The 15,777-nt window shown below is 45.5% G+C and overlaps 1 protein-coding gene across 3 annotated transcripts; it reads right to left on the bottom strand.

Moving 5' to 3' along the window:
• Positions 1–2,137: 2,137 nt before the first annotated feature.
• Positions 2,138–11,032, bottom strand: ZBTB18 (zinc finger and BTB domain containing 18). 3 transcript variants are annotated; one of them, XM_064594418.1, is made up of 3 exons: positions 8,379–10,309; positions 5,265–5,952; positions 5,015–5,152 (listed from the first exon to the last, which is right to left on the bottom strand). In XM_064594418.1, the coding sequence occupies exons 1-3, from the start codon at positions 8,389–8,391 to the stop codon at positions 5,143–5,145; spliced, it is 711 nt and encodes a 236-aa protein (XP_064450488.1). In that variant the 5' UTR covers positions 8,392–10,309; the 3' UTR covers positions 5,015–5,142. The 3 variants fall into 3 exon arrangements, with proteins under 3 accessions (XP_045733534.1, XP_064450487.1, XP_064450488.1); XM_045877578.3 differs by lacking the exon at positions 8,379–10,309 and adding an exon at positions 10,875–11,032 and having other exon boundaries at positions 2,138–5,952; XM_064594417.1 differs by having other exon boundaries at positions 2,138–5,952; positions 8,379–10,297.
• Positions 11,033–15,777: the final 4,745 nt, after the last annotated feature.

The following is a 15,777-nucleotide window of genomic DNA, read 5'->3' as shown; positions in this document are numbered from 1 at the left end:
AAAATGCAATACAGGAAATGTTGAGATCTTAGGACTTTTTTTTTTTTTAATCCTTACCTGACACAATGAGGCTTGTAAAGTCTAATTTTTGTATACTTGTGTTTCATTGATGAAACTTGTGAGAGTCAAGGTTTTTTAAGAAACGTTACTTCTTGGGTAAAAAACTCAACTGTTTTTCTTTGATGAAGAGTGCAAAGCAAGAGATTTACTTGGAAAATTAGTATTTCGGCCATTGTAATGTGCACTAGTGTGTAATTTTAATACAGTGCTCACCTTTTTCTAGGCTTCCAATAACTCATTTATAGGTAATCATGACAAGTGTGTTAAAGAAAAATCTCTACTTGATTCACCTATTAATCTGATAGCATAGTTAACTGGAAAGGAAATCCAAAACCAAGATCCTTAAGGATTTTATATACTTCTTGCTTATGCCCCAGGGAATGACTAGCACATAGTGCTGGGCCCACAATGATCTAGGGCATAACTGATTATCTAAAAAAACAGATGGTTTCAGAAGTAAATGAAATCACATAGTTAAAATACACTTAGACATCAGCCAGATGTCAAAGGGGGAATCAATTTGAATGGTTTCCAGCATGATTACATGACAAATTAATTTCCTTTTTTTTTTTTTGAAATGTAGCAAATGAACAAGTGCTTCCTTCACTTCTCTTAACAAACGTGGCAATTTATGGACTTAATATTCTGTTCTGGTTTTGCAAGGAGTGTTTTGAGAAGTTATTTCTTCCAAATCACATGTCAAAATATTGTCCTTATAAGTATATCCAGCTAAGTTTAGGATAATGCTCATTTTAAACTAGATGCTAGTCAGTGAAACTAAATTATAACTCTCAACATCTTCAGAAAGTTTTGAGATACTATGACCAGTTACTACAGGAACTGGGAACACAAGACCCACACTCCCCAACCTCCGCCCTACCTCCCTTTTTAAAAATAAGCTTGTAACTGCTGAAGAAATAATTTTGTGGAGCTCATATGTACATTCCCCTTTCACATGAAACAATGTTTGGTTGGTTAAAACCAAGTGTGAGTTGCATGAGAGAGAAATCCTGCTTCAACAATAACAAAAAGAAAAGAAAAAAAAAAGGAAACGCAGGGATTCCAAATAGCAAATTATTGATTGTGCTCTATGATTAAAGAAAAAAAATCTTTTTGGATTCCCATCCAAAGCCACCCGGGAACTTATATTTTCAAGCTCTGGACCTTACATCCCACTTCTTCTATAGAAGTTAATATTCACATTCCCCTAGGCCATGTAATATAAATGTGTTTTATTTGACGGTAATAATGTAAAACTGTATCTTCGTATGTATCTTTTAAGGCTGGAAGTTATGGGCAAATACCGATCTGAGGATCTACAGACACTCTCTCAAGTCTGTGCCCGCCCTGGACCCTGCAGGCTGTCCTGTCCAGCGCATATGTGTGTTCTTCCTGTGAATTCCTTCCATCAACCAGCAGTGTTTTCTCATCCTGACACACACAAGGAGACCATCGTGAAGTCGGACGATCGTGAAAATTAGGGTTCAGAGTCGTGATTACAAGTCAAACTTTGAGAATTAAAAGTTGAGAACTTCTGAGCTCTCCCAGCAACAAAAAGGATGCATATAGCCAATCTTGAACAATCGAATGCCTGCTAATTTGATTGCCTAGAATTCCAGTCATTAGCCAAACAATCTTCCAAATTAAGACATCCGGTCTCCTTCAATCTTCCACTTACACCAGAACACAGAAGAATAGATCTGACCCATCAACTTAGGATAAAATTACCCATGAAAATGGCTTGGGGTGTATGGAGGAGTAGCTAGTCATACAGCGTTATTAGGAAGAACCCAGGCTGCCACTTGGAAATTCTGTAGATTCACGGATTGCTAGGGAATTACCTTAACATTCTTGATCTAGGTTGTAGAAAATGGGTCACATTTTAGAAATGTGCATTAGTACCTCAAAGGACTGAAAGCCAAAATGTTTGCACATTTCCATTTGAGTGAGTTGAGGCATCCTAATAATCTCACAAGCTCTGGACAGAACTGATATTAAAAATAAAGATGCCACATACAATAATACATACTTAGGATCTATGCAGTACGTAATCATAATTAAAATAACGCGCACAAGGTTCTCAGTTCATATAATTTATTGCAGTTAGCACACAGTTTAAAAATTCACCAACACACCAATAGTACAAAACTAAACAGCATTATAAGTTATTCCCCCCTCAGGAAAATAAAACATACTATGATTGTCAAAGCTAGATGTCAGTCTAAGTTTTAGAACAAAGGAAGAATGTGAAACTAATAAAAGGAAAAAGCAATCACTCACAATGACCACAAAAAGAAAATCCAAAAGAAAGTCCGTTTTCTCAGACATTGATTGTCTCCTCTAAATTAATAAAAATTATTTTAACATAAACTGTATTTAAAAAAACTAGAAACTCTTCAAGTAACTAAAGATAATGCTCCAAGGCCATTTTCACAGCTTTTTTTGTTTGTTTGTTTGCTTTAAATGCCATTACAGCCAAATTAACACACATTTGACCAAATATTTCCAAAACAGTCCAGCAACACACAATGGAGTTTTCCATTCAGTATCTTAAGCACAAAAATAGGCTATGTTTACAGTAGTTAAGGCGATCAAATTTTAAACAAAAGCAATTAAAAAAAAAAGGGAAAAACAGCAAACGTTTTCCATGCTACTCCCATAGACCTTATTTGTAAGTGCAAGACAGGAAAACAAACACTGTGCAAAATGCTTTTGCCCTGCGTGCTGGTCATTAAAACCACACTGGGCTGCAGCCTCCTCTGCCCCATACACATAGTCTACTAACCCCCTTCCCCACCTTCCCCACGTCAATCAAGGCAGTCCAGTCCTTTCAGCCCGGGGCTTTTTCAGTCTATAGAATCTTTTCATGAGTTGGGGGTGGGGGGAGTGGGGGAAGGATGAAGGAGGGGAGGGAGGGAGGGAGGGAGGGGAGGGTAAGGGAGAAGGGAAGAAAAAGAGAAGGGGAGCCCCCCCCCCAATAAAAAGAAAGAAAGAAAGAAAGAAGAGAGAGAATGACCTATTGTCAATTTGTGCAGTAGTTATTCTAAAAATGCTCAACTGGGCAAATGTGTACACCTAAACTTTTGAGCCGGCATGGGTTTTGTGCAATTAGAAGTTTGTTATAAATGCACACTGCACATGCAAATCTTTAAGCCGTTTGTAAACATTTATATTTTCCTTGTTATGTAGCGAAGTTATCAATTTGCAGCTTAAGTTTTTATTCAGCTTAACAGTTTCAACTTAAAGACAGTGGGAGAGTCAATTTAAATTATATAAAATAAAAATAAAAACAGTGCATTTACGTTCTTCATAACACCAGTTTTTTCCCCAAACGGTGCTATTTTTTTTCTAAGGAAATTAAATAATTTTAAACTCACTCGTTAAAGTTATACAATGCAAACAAAGACAAAAAATATATTGAAACTCATGCATTTCTGTAGCGTTAATATTTACTTTTCAAGACTCAACTAAGAGCATCAACACAACCTGTCAAGTTCTTTGACACCCCCCCCAGCCCGTGTAATCAGTTACAGTATACAAGAACAGTAATTCACATTTTTCAACACACAGTTCAACACTGCTGAAGCTGCAATATCCTTTTTCATCCCAAGCAAACCTTCACAAAGACAGCGTCCCAGTGATCCCAGTGTACTTTCAGAATTTCTCTCATTGGGAACCGTCAGAAAACCAGAAGTTGCCACAGAAAGTTTTAAGTCAACTGCTTGTTTAAAAATAGATAATCCAGCATTTCAGAAATTTTCCATTTGGGTCTAAAAGCATTCAGGTTTCCAACAGCCAGAAAAGATTCATGCAATTTTGTGACATATAAAGAGGCTAATAAAACTGGAGGGAATTTCTACTCTGAAAAAGGAAAAGAAACAAAAACAAAAAAAAACAAAACAAAAAACAAAACAGAAACACAAAACCAAAACAAAGTGGGAGAGAGAGAGAGAGAGAGAGAGAGAGAGAGAGAGAGCGCTCAGAAGACAATGCAGTGTCGACAGAATTAAGCCCTGTGAAAGCATCTTGTGATAGGACGAGTTGTTTCAAAGGTTCTTATTGGCTTACTTCCCCTACCCCCTCGAAAGAAAAAGCCCTCTCTAGTCTCCGACTTGCTCCAAAGTCTCTTTTACCAGAATGCTAAATTAGTGAGAGTCTCATGCTACTCTAAAGTGCAAAACCGAGTTAACACCCCGACGGTTTAGTTCCAGGAAACAAGGCTGCTTTTAGACCGTACCACAACTAGATAGAGATCTATGTATATCTATGTATATATATATATTATTTATATATATATATATCTATAAAATTATTTCCAGAGTTCTTGCGAGCTATCTTCTAAGGTCCAGTCTCTGACAGTGGGCAAGCTCAGGGCTTCGCTTTTGACAGACAAGGAGTTCACCAACTCACAGTGGAACTTGCGGATGTGTCTGTACAGGTCCCCCGACTGCGTGAACCTGCGCTCGCACCACTTGCAGGCGTGCGGCTTCTCGCGCGTGTGCACCACGGCATGGCGGCTCAGGTTGTGCGAGTACTGGAAGCTCTTGCCGCACTGCGTGCACGTGTAGGGCTTCTCGCCCGAGTGGGTCCTCTCGTGACGCTTGAGCGTGTACATGCACGAGAAAGTCTTGCCACACAGCGAGCAGGTGGGCACGTTGACGTCGGCGGCCGGCTTGCTGCGCAGCCCGTCCTGCTCGCGGAAGTGCGTGCTCAGGTGGATCTGCAGGATGTGCGGGCTGGGGAAGACCTTGTTGCACAGCGGGCACATGAAGATCTGGCCGGCCGGGCTCAGGATGTTGGACACGTAGGGCAGCAGGCTGCTCTCCATGCCGCCCTCCACCGGGCCGCGCTCGGCGTCCGGGGTCATCATCTCGTCGTCGCTGGCTTTGTCCTCGCGCTCGAGCTCCCGCAGCACCGAGTCCTCCCGCAGCGGAGCCAGGTGCGCCGGCTCGTACTGTACCCTGGCGTTAGTGCTCACACTCTCTTTCACAGCGCTATGTTCCATGTCATAGTCATTAGTGCCAACATCGCTCTCCTCACAGGAAGCCTCTTTCTCCACCTTCACCTGCACCAGGTTGCTTCTCAGCACGTCCTGTGAAGAGAAATAAGAGCTGTTCAGATTTTCAACTCCCGAAAGGCTGGACTTGACAGACAGGTCCAGCACACAGTCAACATCTGCCGAATCCCTCACGGAGGTGACAGACCTCTGGGACAAAGACTCTGTCGAGCTGCAGGGGCTGGCTACTGTTTTTCCAGCTGCTGTGGCGTGTGGCTCGGCCTCCCCGCCAGCCGGGGGGAGGCCCGCGGAGTCGGAGGGCAGGCGCATCCACATGTTCCCAGGCTCGGCCGCCAGGTCCCTTTTGCTGGGCAGGAGGTTCAGTTTCTCGTCTTCGCCCTCGTCTTCGTCACTGGGCAGATCGCCTGCCATGCGGCTGCTGCCGTCGGAGAGGCTCTCGACTTTGTCCGAGCAGCTCGAGGCGTCTTCCTCCTTCTTGGTGCTGTCTGCCTCTGTGGTGGCTTTCTCTTTCAGCTTCTTTTTGCAGACTTTGACAATGTCATACATGTGGAGATAACTGGCAGCTGCTAGCACGTCCTCAATGGGCAAGTCTTTGAACTGGAGTTTCCCTTCATACATGAATTCAAGCAGGAGAGCGAAAGCTGGGGCTGTAACAATGTCGCTGTTCAGATGAACAATGTCTCTTTTGTCCAGCTGGTCCTTGTAAAAGAGGTGGAAATACATGCTGCACGAAGCCAGTACAGCTCGGTGCGCGCGGAACTGGGCATCTCCCACCAGCACAGTGCAGTCACAAAGGAAGCCCTGATGCCTCTGCTCGCTCAGACACTGCAGCAGATGCCTACTGTGGTCTGGAAACTCCATACTGTCTTCATAACCTGTGGAGAGAGACACCTTGTGAGAGCCCACTCAGGAACAACTTTTCCAGCGCTCTAGTCCTCCAGTCCCCGCGCGCGCACACACACACACACACACACACACAAAACGATAGTGACAGTGATTCGGCTCGGGTCGCCGAGGTACCCGTCCCTGCATTTTAATCAGGCGTATGACCCAGGGACTACCAGATCACTCGCACAAAACCTAAATGCGACAAGAAAAAAAAAGTGCACTCTCCAAACTTCCTTGCCCCCAGCCAAACGGTCCCTGATGCATCTCCACCTTTCTGGAACTTTCAGTGAAGTTTCAAAAGCCTTCACTTCATGCGGTCCCTTCCTGAGAAGAAGAATTTAGCTCTCTTTCAGAAGAAGTGAACCTACTCATCAAGTTAGGTCCTACAAAACCTACAAAACAGCTTTAATTTCAAAGGGAACAGCTCATAGAATGAACAAAGGAAAGTCCCAAATACATTCTGGAAGATTCAGAAAACTTGTTCAACCGTCCTTTTTATTTTATTACTTTTGATACATGACTGCACTTAGAAAGCACAATTTTCACACACACACACACACACACACACACACACGGGCTGAATCGAGGGGGAAAAAAATGAAATGCATAATTAGCCCAGAAATTAGCAAACAACTCACTTTTAAAGTCAGAGTGTTACAACAACAAAAGCCCTGTGTATAAAAACAGATGTTAATGCCTTAGGATTTGCAGGTATGGCACACATGTATGAGATCAGAAAGAACTACACCAACAGATGGAAAAGATCATCTTTACTATGAACAAATCCAAATATTTTTTAAATGAATTGAGAAAAAAAATAGTAATATTTCTTTGTAAAATCTGTACATCCAGAATATCAGGAACCAGAAGGGCTTCACTTAACTCTGAAAATTCTCATCTAAACTTTGATCCATTGAAAAGCAAATGAATTCCATACCAAAATTATTTCAAACTTTTAAACGAAGGCGTATCGTATTCAAAAGCTTTACAGGTTCAACATCCGCCCCCCCCCCCAAAAGCCTTACTAGAAAAAGAGAAACTATTTTTTTTTCTGACTCTGCCTTACCTCATGCAACAGAAAATACTTTGTTTCAATAAAACTTGATATATTTTGTTTTCCCACTAGCTTCTATTCTTTCAAATATGCATCGCTGCCCTTGTTTTCTGGTGAAGGAGGGTGAGACTGACCGAGAGGAAAGGCGAAGATGTACAAAGGGTCAAAATTCAACTGCAAAATTCAACTCCTTAAAAAAAAAAAAAAAAATCAAGAAAACCCGACTTCCCCTTTCCTGTGACCAGAAGCAAGGTTCCACACCAAGCAGCTCAGAGAGTGCACTGGGGAACGGACACATAGCAACTTAATATTCCACAAATTACCTCCCTGCTTTTTCCCCACTTTGCCCAAGATGGACTAAAACTTTCATCCTACCCCCCAAATACCTTCCGCACGATGCCACCGCTAGAATAAACCAAGATTTACAATACAATCACTTTAAGTGCCCCACAGCTAACATCAATCCTAATCCTTGAGAGGGCTAAAAATAAAGATTGGAGGGCAGCTCACAAGGTAGCCGTGATCAAATTAGGAGGCTGAGAGGACAGAGAGGGACGGAGAAGGAAGCTTATAAACATCTGATCCAGCTGACTGTGGCCATATGGCAGCTGCTGCCCAGATAAAGAGATTAAGAACAGAGGAGTGCGATTACAGCTGTCTGGCCAATTCAGGCAGCTCAAATCTACAAGTTCTAAATTAGTCGCTAACACAAAAACTCCTGCAAATAATTATTGTTATGCTGAAATAAAAGCTCTCTTAAATATATATTTGAAAGAGAAATGAGGAAACCAGTCAAACTATTCTCCTGGGGACAAAAGTTTTTTTTTTTTTCCCCCATTTTAAAAAACCTTCGGTTTCAAAAGCACTACAGCTGTATGTTTCAGGAGTGCTGCTGAATGTTTTGAAGAATAAAGTTTCACAGTGGAATTAATTACACAACAATCTAGCTTCTTAACCAGAATAATCTTCTCATATAAGTTTGAATGCTGGATTCCAGACAGTTTACTATTTCTCTCCCCCCTCCACCCCAAAAGCAAAAGGAATCTAAATAGCAGTGAACAACCACAAGAAGCATTTTAATCCAAAGTGATCTCAAAAAGCAACATTTCAAAGCCTTTCTTAACATTTCAAAACTTGAAATATTTCTGTGTATTGAAGTTATTTACTTGCCTGAGCAAAAGGGATAAAAATTAAAACTAAACAAGCCCAAGACTTTCAACTCCAATAAGATGTTCATTTCATACTCAGTTTCATATATTATTCCTAAACTGGGTTAGAAAAGTAATGTGATTTTTTTTAATTAAATAAACAAAACACCACAACAGAAATAGGCTCAATCTAATCTCCTGCTACTCCTACCTTTAGGACACATAAACCTGATTAAGTCCTTTCCTCTGAGTCTCGCTGGCTCCAGGTCTGTTACATCGGTGGAAAAAAAGCAGACTAAGAGAGACAGATGCAAAGTGGAGATGATGTTAGAGAGGAATAAGATACCTTCTCCAGCACAGATCCGCACACACTAACTCCCTGTCTGTGTGTTAGAATAAAAGGCTGAGGGATGGCAGGCTGTCAGCTGCTCTGACATCATGTTCAGATGGAAATGCTACCTCCAGCTGTGCTCCCTTTAATGCCATATGCTACTCCTCTACACTCCTGCCACCAGCTCTTTCTTAGGAGAACTTTTCTCTTCTGTTAGTATAAACAAAATACTTCAAAGTCTCCCTTTTTTTCCAAACTTTCTAACAGAAAGAAATGGAAAAACTCAGCATATGGAGTTCTACTGTATTTATGGAATAGCAACACTTCTGTCTCAAGTTGGTGGACTGGCTTACACACTGACAGCACACTCAAGCCACGGCGCTATTCAGGAAATCCACATTCACTTTTATTCAACTCCAGCGTTCAGTTTCAAAGGCAGCTTAGGGATATTTTTAAACCAACCCAATTGACATCTCCAGGCCCATTTCAATATTCTCATGGTACTTTCTTTTTTTTTTCCCTGCCGAGATAATGGCATACGTGTCTCCAAATGCTGGAAGAGGAAGCAGAACTATTACTCCAGCCCGATTCACCTTATGATTTCGCTCGTTTTAACTGCTCATTTCCTACTACCTTCTCAATAAAATTTCTCACATTGCCAGTTAATGCAAATTCCAACTCTCAGTATCAACAAGGTGAAACTGCACTTTCTGAAATCCTGGAAAGTACTTCAGTTCAACCAGACGAATTAATAAACTGAAACAACCTGCTACAGCCACTTACAATGAACGCTGCACCTGCGTATCTGATCGGACTCTCCGCTCAGAAAAAGCAGAACTCTGTCTTCCCCTTGATCTGTGTCCCATAACAATCTTTTTTTGGGTCACTCTGTAATGTTTCACGATCACAGGAAAACCTTTCAGCTTTCAGTAAGGGGGGGGGGGCATGTCTAGCAAGTTTGAGAACTTTTTAGCTCGACTTTGTGGGTCTTTCCTAATGGCTGATGAAATCGTCCAGGAACCTGGGCTGGGCTGACCGGTGCCCTGCAAGGTGCTGCGACATCTGTGAATGTCAAATACATCTCCACAGACTCTGGGGAGGGTGAGGCGTACAAAAGGCCTGAGGCGCGAGTGTCGCAGCCCTGGTGAGCACCACTCCGTCCTCATCAGGAAACCGCGGCAGAGTTAAAGAGTAACAAAAACCAACGTCTCTGTCCTGTCCTCGTCGCTTTGCCAAAGTCACAAACCTAACTTTCTCTAACTTCGCGGTGAATGACATAATGACGAACGTCTATTCTAGGAGGCACTCTCCGGAGCTACATTCCTTCTCAGCCACACAACCTATTCTCCACAAATGCCCTCGCCCCATTCCAATATATCTGACATTAATCACCCCATTTACCCAGTGGGGTGGGGGGTGAGTGACAGTTTAATGAGTCCCAAGCACCGCAATGGGCCAGCGACTCCCACCTCACAAATCAACCCCTTCACAGTCTTGCTACCGCGGGGTCCAGAGAGGGTTTGCGAGGTTGGGTTTTTATTTTTTCCAAGGGGTGGGGGCGAGGGTGCGGAGTGGGGCGGGGGGGAGAAGAAATGCAAATCTCCACCTATTTCACCGTGCATAAAACACACGGGGAAAGAGGAAGGTTAAACCACAGGGAAGGAGGTGGAGGGCGGAGAGCCGGTGCAGCAGGAAAACACCTCAAACAGCAGACGAGAAAACAGACTCGGGTCACAGCAACAACAAAAGAAAAGTCGTAAGAAGAAGCCCGCGGGAGGAGGGTGGCTGCTACCGCCTCCCCAACGCCGCGGCGCGCGAGCCCCCGGGGCCTCCCGGCAACTGCACCAGCCCGGGAGGGGCCCCTCCCCCCGCCGGCCCCCTCCCCCCCGCCCGGGCGCCACTGCAGCTGCACCGGTCCCCGGAGCCGCGGCCGTCCCGGGCGCCGCTGCAGCTGCGGCGGCTCCCAAGCCCCCTCCCCCAGCCCGCCGCCCTCCGCACCCGGGAGGCGCCGCCGCAGCTGCACCGGCCGGGAGCCCGCCCCGCGCCGCAGCTGCACCGGCCGCGGGGGGGGGGGGCGGGGGGGAGCGGGTTGGGGGGGCGCGGCGCGGAGCCGGCGAGCCCGCACCCCGCCCGACCCCGCAGCTGCGGCGGCCCCGTCCCCGCGCCCGGCCTCCCGCAGCTGCGCCGCCCCCCACCGCCCCAACCGCTCCAAGCACACAAACTAACTCCACTCGCGGGGGCGCCCCCGGCCCGGCCCGCCCTCCGCCCGTCCGGGCCCGCCGGCCGGGGCCGCACAGCTGGCGCCCCCCGCCCGCCAGGGGGGCCGGGCGCGGAGGGGACGCCGGGTCAGGGGCCGGGGCCGGCGCCGGGACTCACACGGAGCGGCCCTAAGTCACCGCGTCCCCGCCGCCGCCGCTGCCGCGTCCTCCGCCTCCTCCTCCTCCTCCCGGCCGCCGCCGCCGCCGCCGCCGCCGGACTTGGTGGGCTTCCTCCTCCTCTTGCCCCCCTCCCTCCCGGCCCCCCCGCCCCCCAATCCCGGCTCCGTCGCCCGCTCCCCCCTGCCCCCTCCCTCCCTCCCACCCACCCCCGCTGGCAGCCGGAGGAGCGCGACGGAGCGAAGAGGGCCCCACTCTCAACGGCTCCCCATGGCAGCAGCCCAGCGGCGGCCGCAGCCTGCCAGACACAGCGAGGGAGCGAGCGAGGGAGCGAGCGCGGAGCCGCCGGCCGGGGAGGGGGGGGGGGTGGGGGACGGGGGGGGGCGGGCGGGGGAGGGGGAGGGGAGGGGGCGGGAGGACGCACCACGCACGCACGCGGCGGCGCCGGCCAGATGTTCCCCCCCCCCGCGCCCAGCCTCGGTCCGCCCCTCTCCTCCCCCTGCCTCTCTCCCTCCCGGCGTTGGGCCTCTGCGATTGACCGTAAGCGGCTGGACCGGCGCTCCCCGCCCGCCCCCAGCGCGCAGTCTCCTCCAATGGGAGGGCGGTTTTGCAAGAGGGCGGAGGGAGTGGCGGGCAATCGTCGGACTGACGGGAGGGCGCAACCAATGGGAGAGGCGATCCGGAGTTGCCGCTCGCGCGCGCCAATCGCGAACAGAAACTACCGGGGTGGGCGGGGCCCGGGCGGGCGGGGGGCCGGTAGCGAGGCGGCGCGGGGCGGAGTCCTCGGGCGCAGCGGCGGTGGCGGCAGCGGCGCCCCTCTGGGTGACTTGGCCGTGAGAAAGTGAAAGGAGCCCGCAGGCGGCGGCGACAGCTGCGCTGGGAGGGGCCTGTCTCCGGGCTCCGAGGCCTCGCGCGCCCTGGGGTTGCGGAGCGAGCTTTTCGGTGTGCACCGTGACCACCAGAAACACACTTTTTAAACGTAGTGGGGCTGGTGTGCGCCGAGTTACGCAGGTATCCTCGGGAGGCAGGGCGCGCGGGGACACGGAGGACTGGAACCGGCCTGAGGCGGCCCCCTCTGTTCCCCGGGCCGCGGGCAACGCCGCGCAGTCGTCGCCCGCCCGAGCGCAGGGAGCAGGACCGAGCAGCGCCCGGGCTCCGTCCTGCCGCGCCCCCGTCCCCCAGGTGCACGTCGGGGCGCCGCGGCCGCGCCGGCTCGGAAAGGCCGGCTCTGGGCGTCGCTCTCCCGACGTCGCCTGGTTTCGGGCGGCGCGCCTGCGTTTCTCGCAGCACCCTCGCGTCCCCTGTGGACTCGCACTGTTCCAAGTACACACTCCCAAGTGACCAAATGTTAGATAACCTCAGTAAAATTGATAGTTGTGGAAGCCGTAGCCGGATTCCTTAATTGGTACGTATCAAGCCACAACGTTCAACTACCGAGGGGGTTGATGTTAAGACTGCACTATCGCTGTTCCCTCCGTCCGAATGAACTTCCATTCGATCCCTCCTCTTTGCAATTAAATTGGGTTAATCACGGCCACGAAGAAATGTAGAAACTTCTATTCTCAAGAAATTGGAAATCTTGTTGAGGCAGGGATTACTAGTACAAAGTTGAATAGCAAGTAAAAAAATGGCTCAAGAATGTGAAATAGAAATTGCACAGTGAGGAAGTCAGTACACCAGTAATTGTCAAATGAAATGTGTTTATTCTTTGCTAACTGAACCGGGACTGACAAGCCTGTTGCTAACCAACTTGCCAGAAGACCTTTCAACTGGGCAAAATGTGCTTTCACTTTGTTCCAGGTCAAATGGATAAACTAAGTTGGAAGTATTGTGTGGGTAAATCAGGCATGTTGAATTGCTAATGAAGTAAAAACAGGAGCACATAACATTCCTGGAACTGAAGTACAGTTGGGCTGTCCTGTTAAAACAGTGCTGATGTTCTCTACTCTTTCTTTCCTCGACTTTTTCATATGCCCTCACGATTGATCCCTGAGGTCATGGCCATCCTGTAATAACTAGTTTTTTAGCCCATGAAACATACTGTTGTATGTATGCTTTTGGTGAATTCTAGATCTTTTAGTCTATTGGTAGAAGGCCCAATTTCAGTTTGACCTGTTTCCAGTTAGGGAAATTTGTAAATGTTCTTGATGGATGCAACATTCTATTAAAAAAAAAAAAAAAGACAAAAAAAAAAAAAAACGCGAAAAGGAGCGCATGCTTTGCCAACAAGTTTAGGAAGAAAAAAGAAAAAGAAATGTTTGCATTCTCAAAGCTGTTCCTCACCTATGAAAAGTTAAAAATAAGGAAAGTAACAGATCTCTGGATGAATAGACAAAGTAATTGATAGTGTCCGGATATTAAATAATAAATTCATGAGAAAATTAGAACAGATTCTCCACAAAAAGCTTGGAAACTCAGCTCTGTGGCATATAGAGCAAAATCACAGCTGTAACAAAAAGGTTTTACAGAATGAACCTACAAGGAGAATAACAGCCCCAGAGATGACCCAGGAGTCTGACATGTTGATGCCTCAGAAGTTGTGAGCATTGTTTCCTAGATCTAGCAGTCATTACTAGAATTCATATTGAGAGCTAAGTAGTGTAGCCAGAAAATACAGATTAAATGTATATTTAAGGAAGCAAGTATGTCATCCCTCAATTATGTAAAAGATTTTATAAATTTATGAAAATGCATGGAATATTCATGCGTTATTGTCAGAATCAATAAAAACATTTCTGGAGTATTTATTGCGTTCAAGAAAGGCACTCTGATGGGATATGGAAGACAACAAAAAAGCAAGAGACAAGTTCTCTCCTTCCTGGGGTTTAAATGTAGCTGGGAAAGAAAAGGTGCGAATATACAAAATTCTGAAACAACAGAGACTAAATAACAATATAATAGGATATGAGTGTCAGAGCTAAATGTAATAATGTTCAGTTGTTACAACTGCCTTATCCCTGGTTCCTGGTGAGGTGGTATTTTCTCTGCCCCTTTTTTTACATTAAAAAAATTTTTTTTACTCCCTGACTTTATTTGAAAGTGTCATAAACTTACTATAAAAATGATACTTTTAATCATCTTTGAAAATCATCAGCATACAAATTGTAAATAAAACAAGACTGATGTCAGAGGTGTCATGACACAGAATGATTACTATTTTTACTGAGTGCCCATTGGAACCATGGAAAGTAATAAGTCAGACCCAGATAAGGTAAGCTCCTCAGGTAAGCTCCTCAAAGTAGGGTCTGTTTACCTCTATCCAACAGGCTTAGCAAATTACCAAGATAAAAAGCTACTTGACAGAGTTTGAAAGCCAATAATTTTTTTCCCTCTCCCACAGGGAGAGAAAAAAAAGTGCAGAAAGTACAGTCTCTAAACTATTAGAAAAATGTATCATTGCTTTCCTCTGGAAAAAAAAAATCCCAATCCTGTACAGTTTAACAATTCACACTTTTCTGGGAGTCCTGAAATTATAAATGACACAAGTCAGTCTAACTGTTCATGGTTAGATTTCTTGCCAGAGATCAAGTTTTATGTTTTAATGACACATGGATTTCAAACAGTAACAATTTAACACTATAAAATGTTGACGGACCAAATAAAATTTAATTTGATGGGCAACTCCATAAAATGAATGTCTGACTTTTAAATGTGAACCACAGGTCAAATCTCTGAAATAAATCAGTGCCTTTGTTATACTTTGTGCAATAGGTCATGTCGAAAAAGTTATCTATGCAATTAATTTTTGAATATTGACTTTTTATAAACTTCATGTATAACTGGGGTCTTTTTGTCTTAAAAAGTCAGGAGGCAAGCAATAATAAAAGACCAGATATTCCAAAGTGCCATATTTTACATATAATAACTATAAAATGTAACAAAATGTGGGTAGAGGTTAACCTGATTTTGAATCTAGAGAGAAAAAATATACTAAAATGAAACATGTGTTAAAGCTTCTATTAAGCCCAGACTCTTTCAGTGTCATAGCACACATGAAATTCTATTAACTTGTTTAGATTCTCTCTCTCTCATTCTCTCTGGCTTTTAGAAATGAGCAGGTTGAAATGGCCTAAAGGTAGAAGGAGACACAGAAACACAGCTGAGACAATAGTAAAAAAAAAAAAAAAAAAGTAGATGAACAAACTGGAACACACAGTACAATAATGACATGAACAGGGAGCATATTTCCCAAAGCACAGTTTTAAAAAAAATATATGTTCATAATTCTGCAAAACATGTTATATACCAAATCATTCCCTGGGTTATAAATCCTGTAATACTTGAATCTATTAAATTCCTCAACTATGATAAGCCGTAAATAAGAGATAATTCATCCTGATTCTCAGCCCTGAAGACAGAAATAATGTTATCATAAACTCTTGAGGAAAGATCCTTAGCAGATTTATACAGGGCACTGGGGATACACTACACCCCCTACACTGAAAGCAGAAAGAGCCTCCACCAGTAATTCAAACCTGTTTGAGGGTTAAGGGGAGAAGAGAAGCAAAAGATACAGTCTTCCCAGAACTGTTTTTCCTGTGGAGCCAGTTTTCAGTTGCTTGCTGTAAATCAGTGCGTTGACATGACCATCATAAATCCAGAGACAGCATAATGGGTGAAGGAGGCTGATAGTTTAGGCTTGGTTAACACCAAGACTGGCCACCCACACCTCTGTTCTCTCCGTCTCTCTCTCCACCGCCCCCCCGCCCCGACTCTTTTCCTAAACAAAATCAGTTGGTATAGAGAAGTCTACCACCCTTGAAAAATCACACAGAAACTCCAACATCCAGATGTTGGAATTGTCCTGTTATTGTGGAGGCTGCCTTAATTTGGATAAGTAAAAGATGCATTCATTTTATCTGTGGAGTCTTTCAGGCTTAATTTTTAAAAACTAATCTGATGAA

This window comes from Mirounga angustirostris, unplaced genomic scaffold (genome assembly GCF_029215605.1).
Source record: "Mirounga angustirostris isolate CCGP_5_RB_7025 unplaced genomic scaffold, mMirAng1.0.hap1 SCAF_6, whole genome shotgun sequence".
Lineage (NCBI taxonomy): Eukaryota > Metazoa > Chordata > Mammalia > Carnivora > Phocidae > Mirounga > Mirounga angustirostris.
Note: the sequence above shows the minus strand (reverse complement) of the source record. Positions and strands in the feature narration are given on the sequence as shown.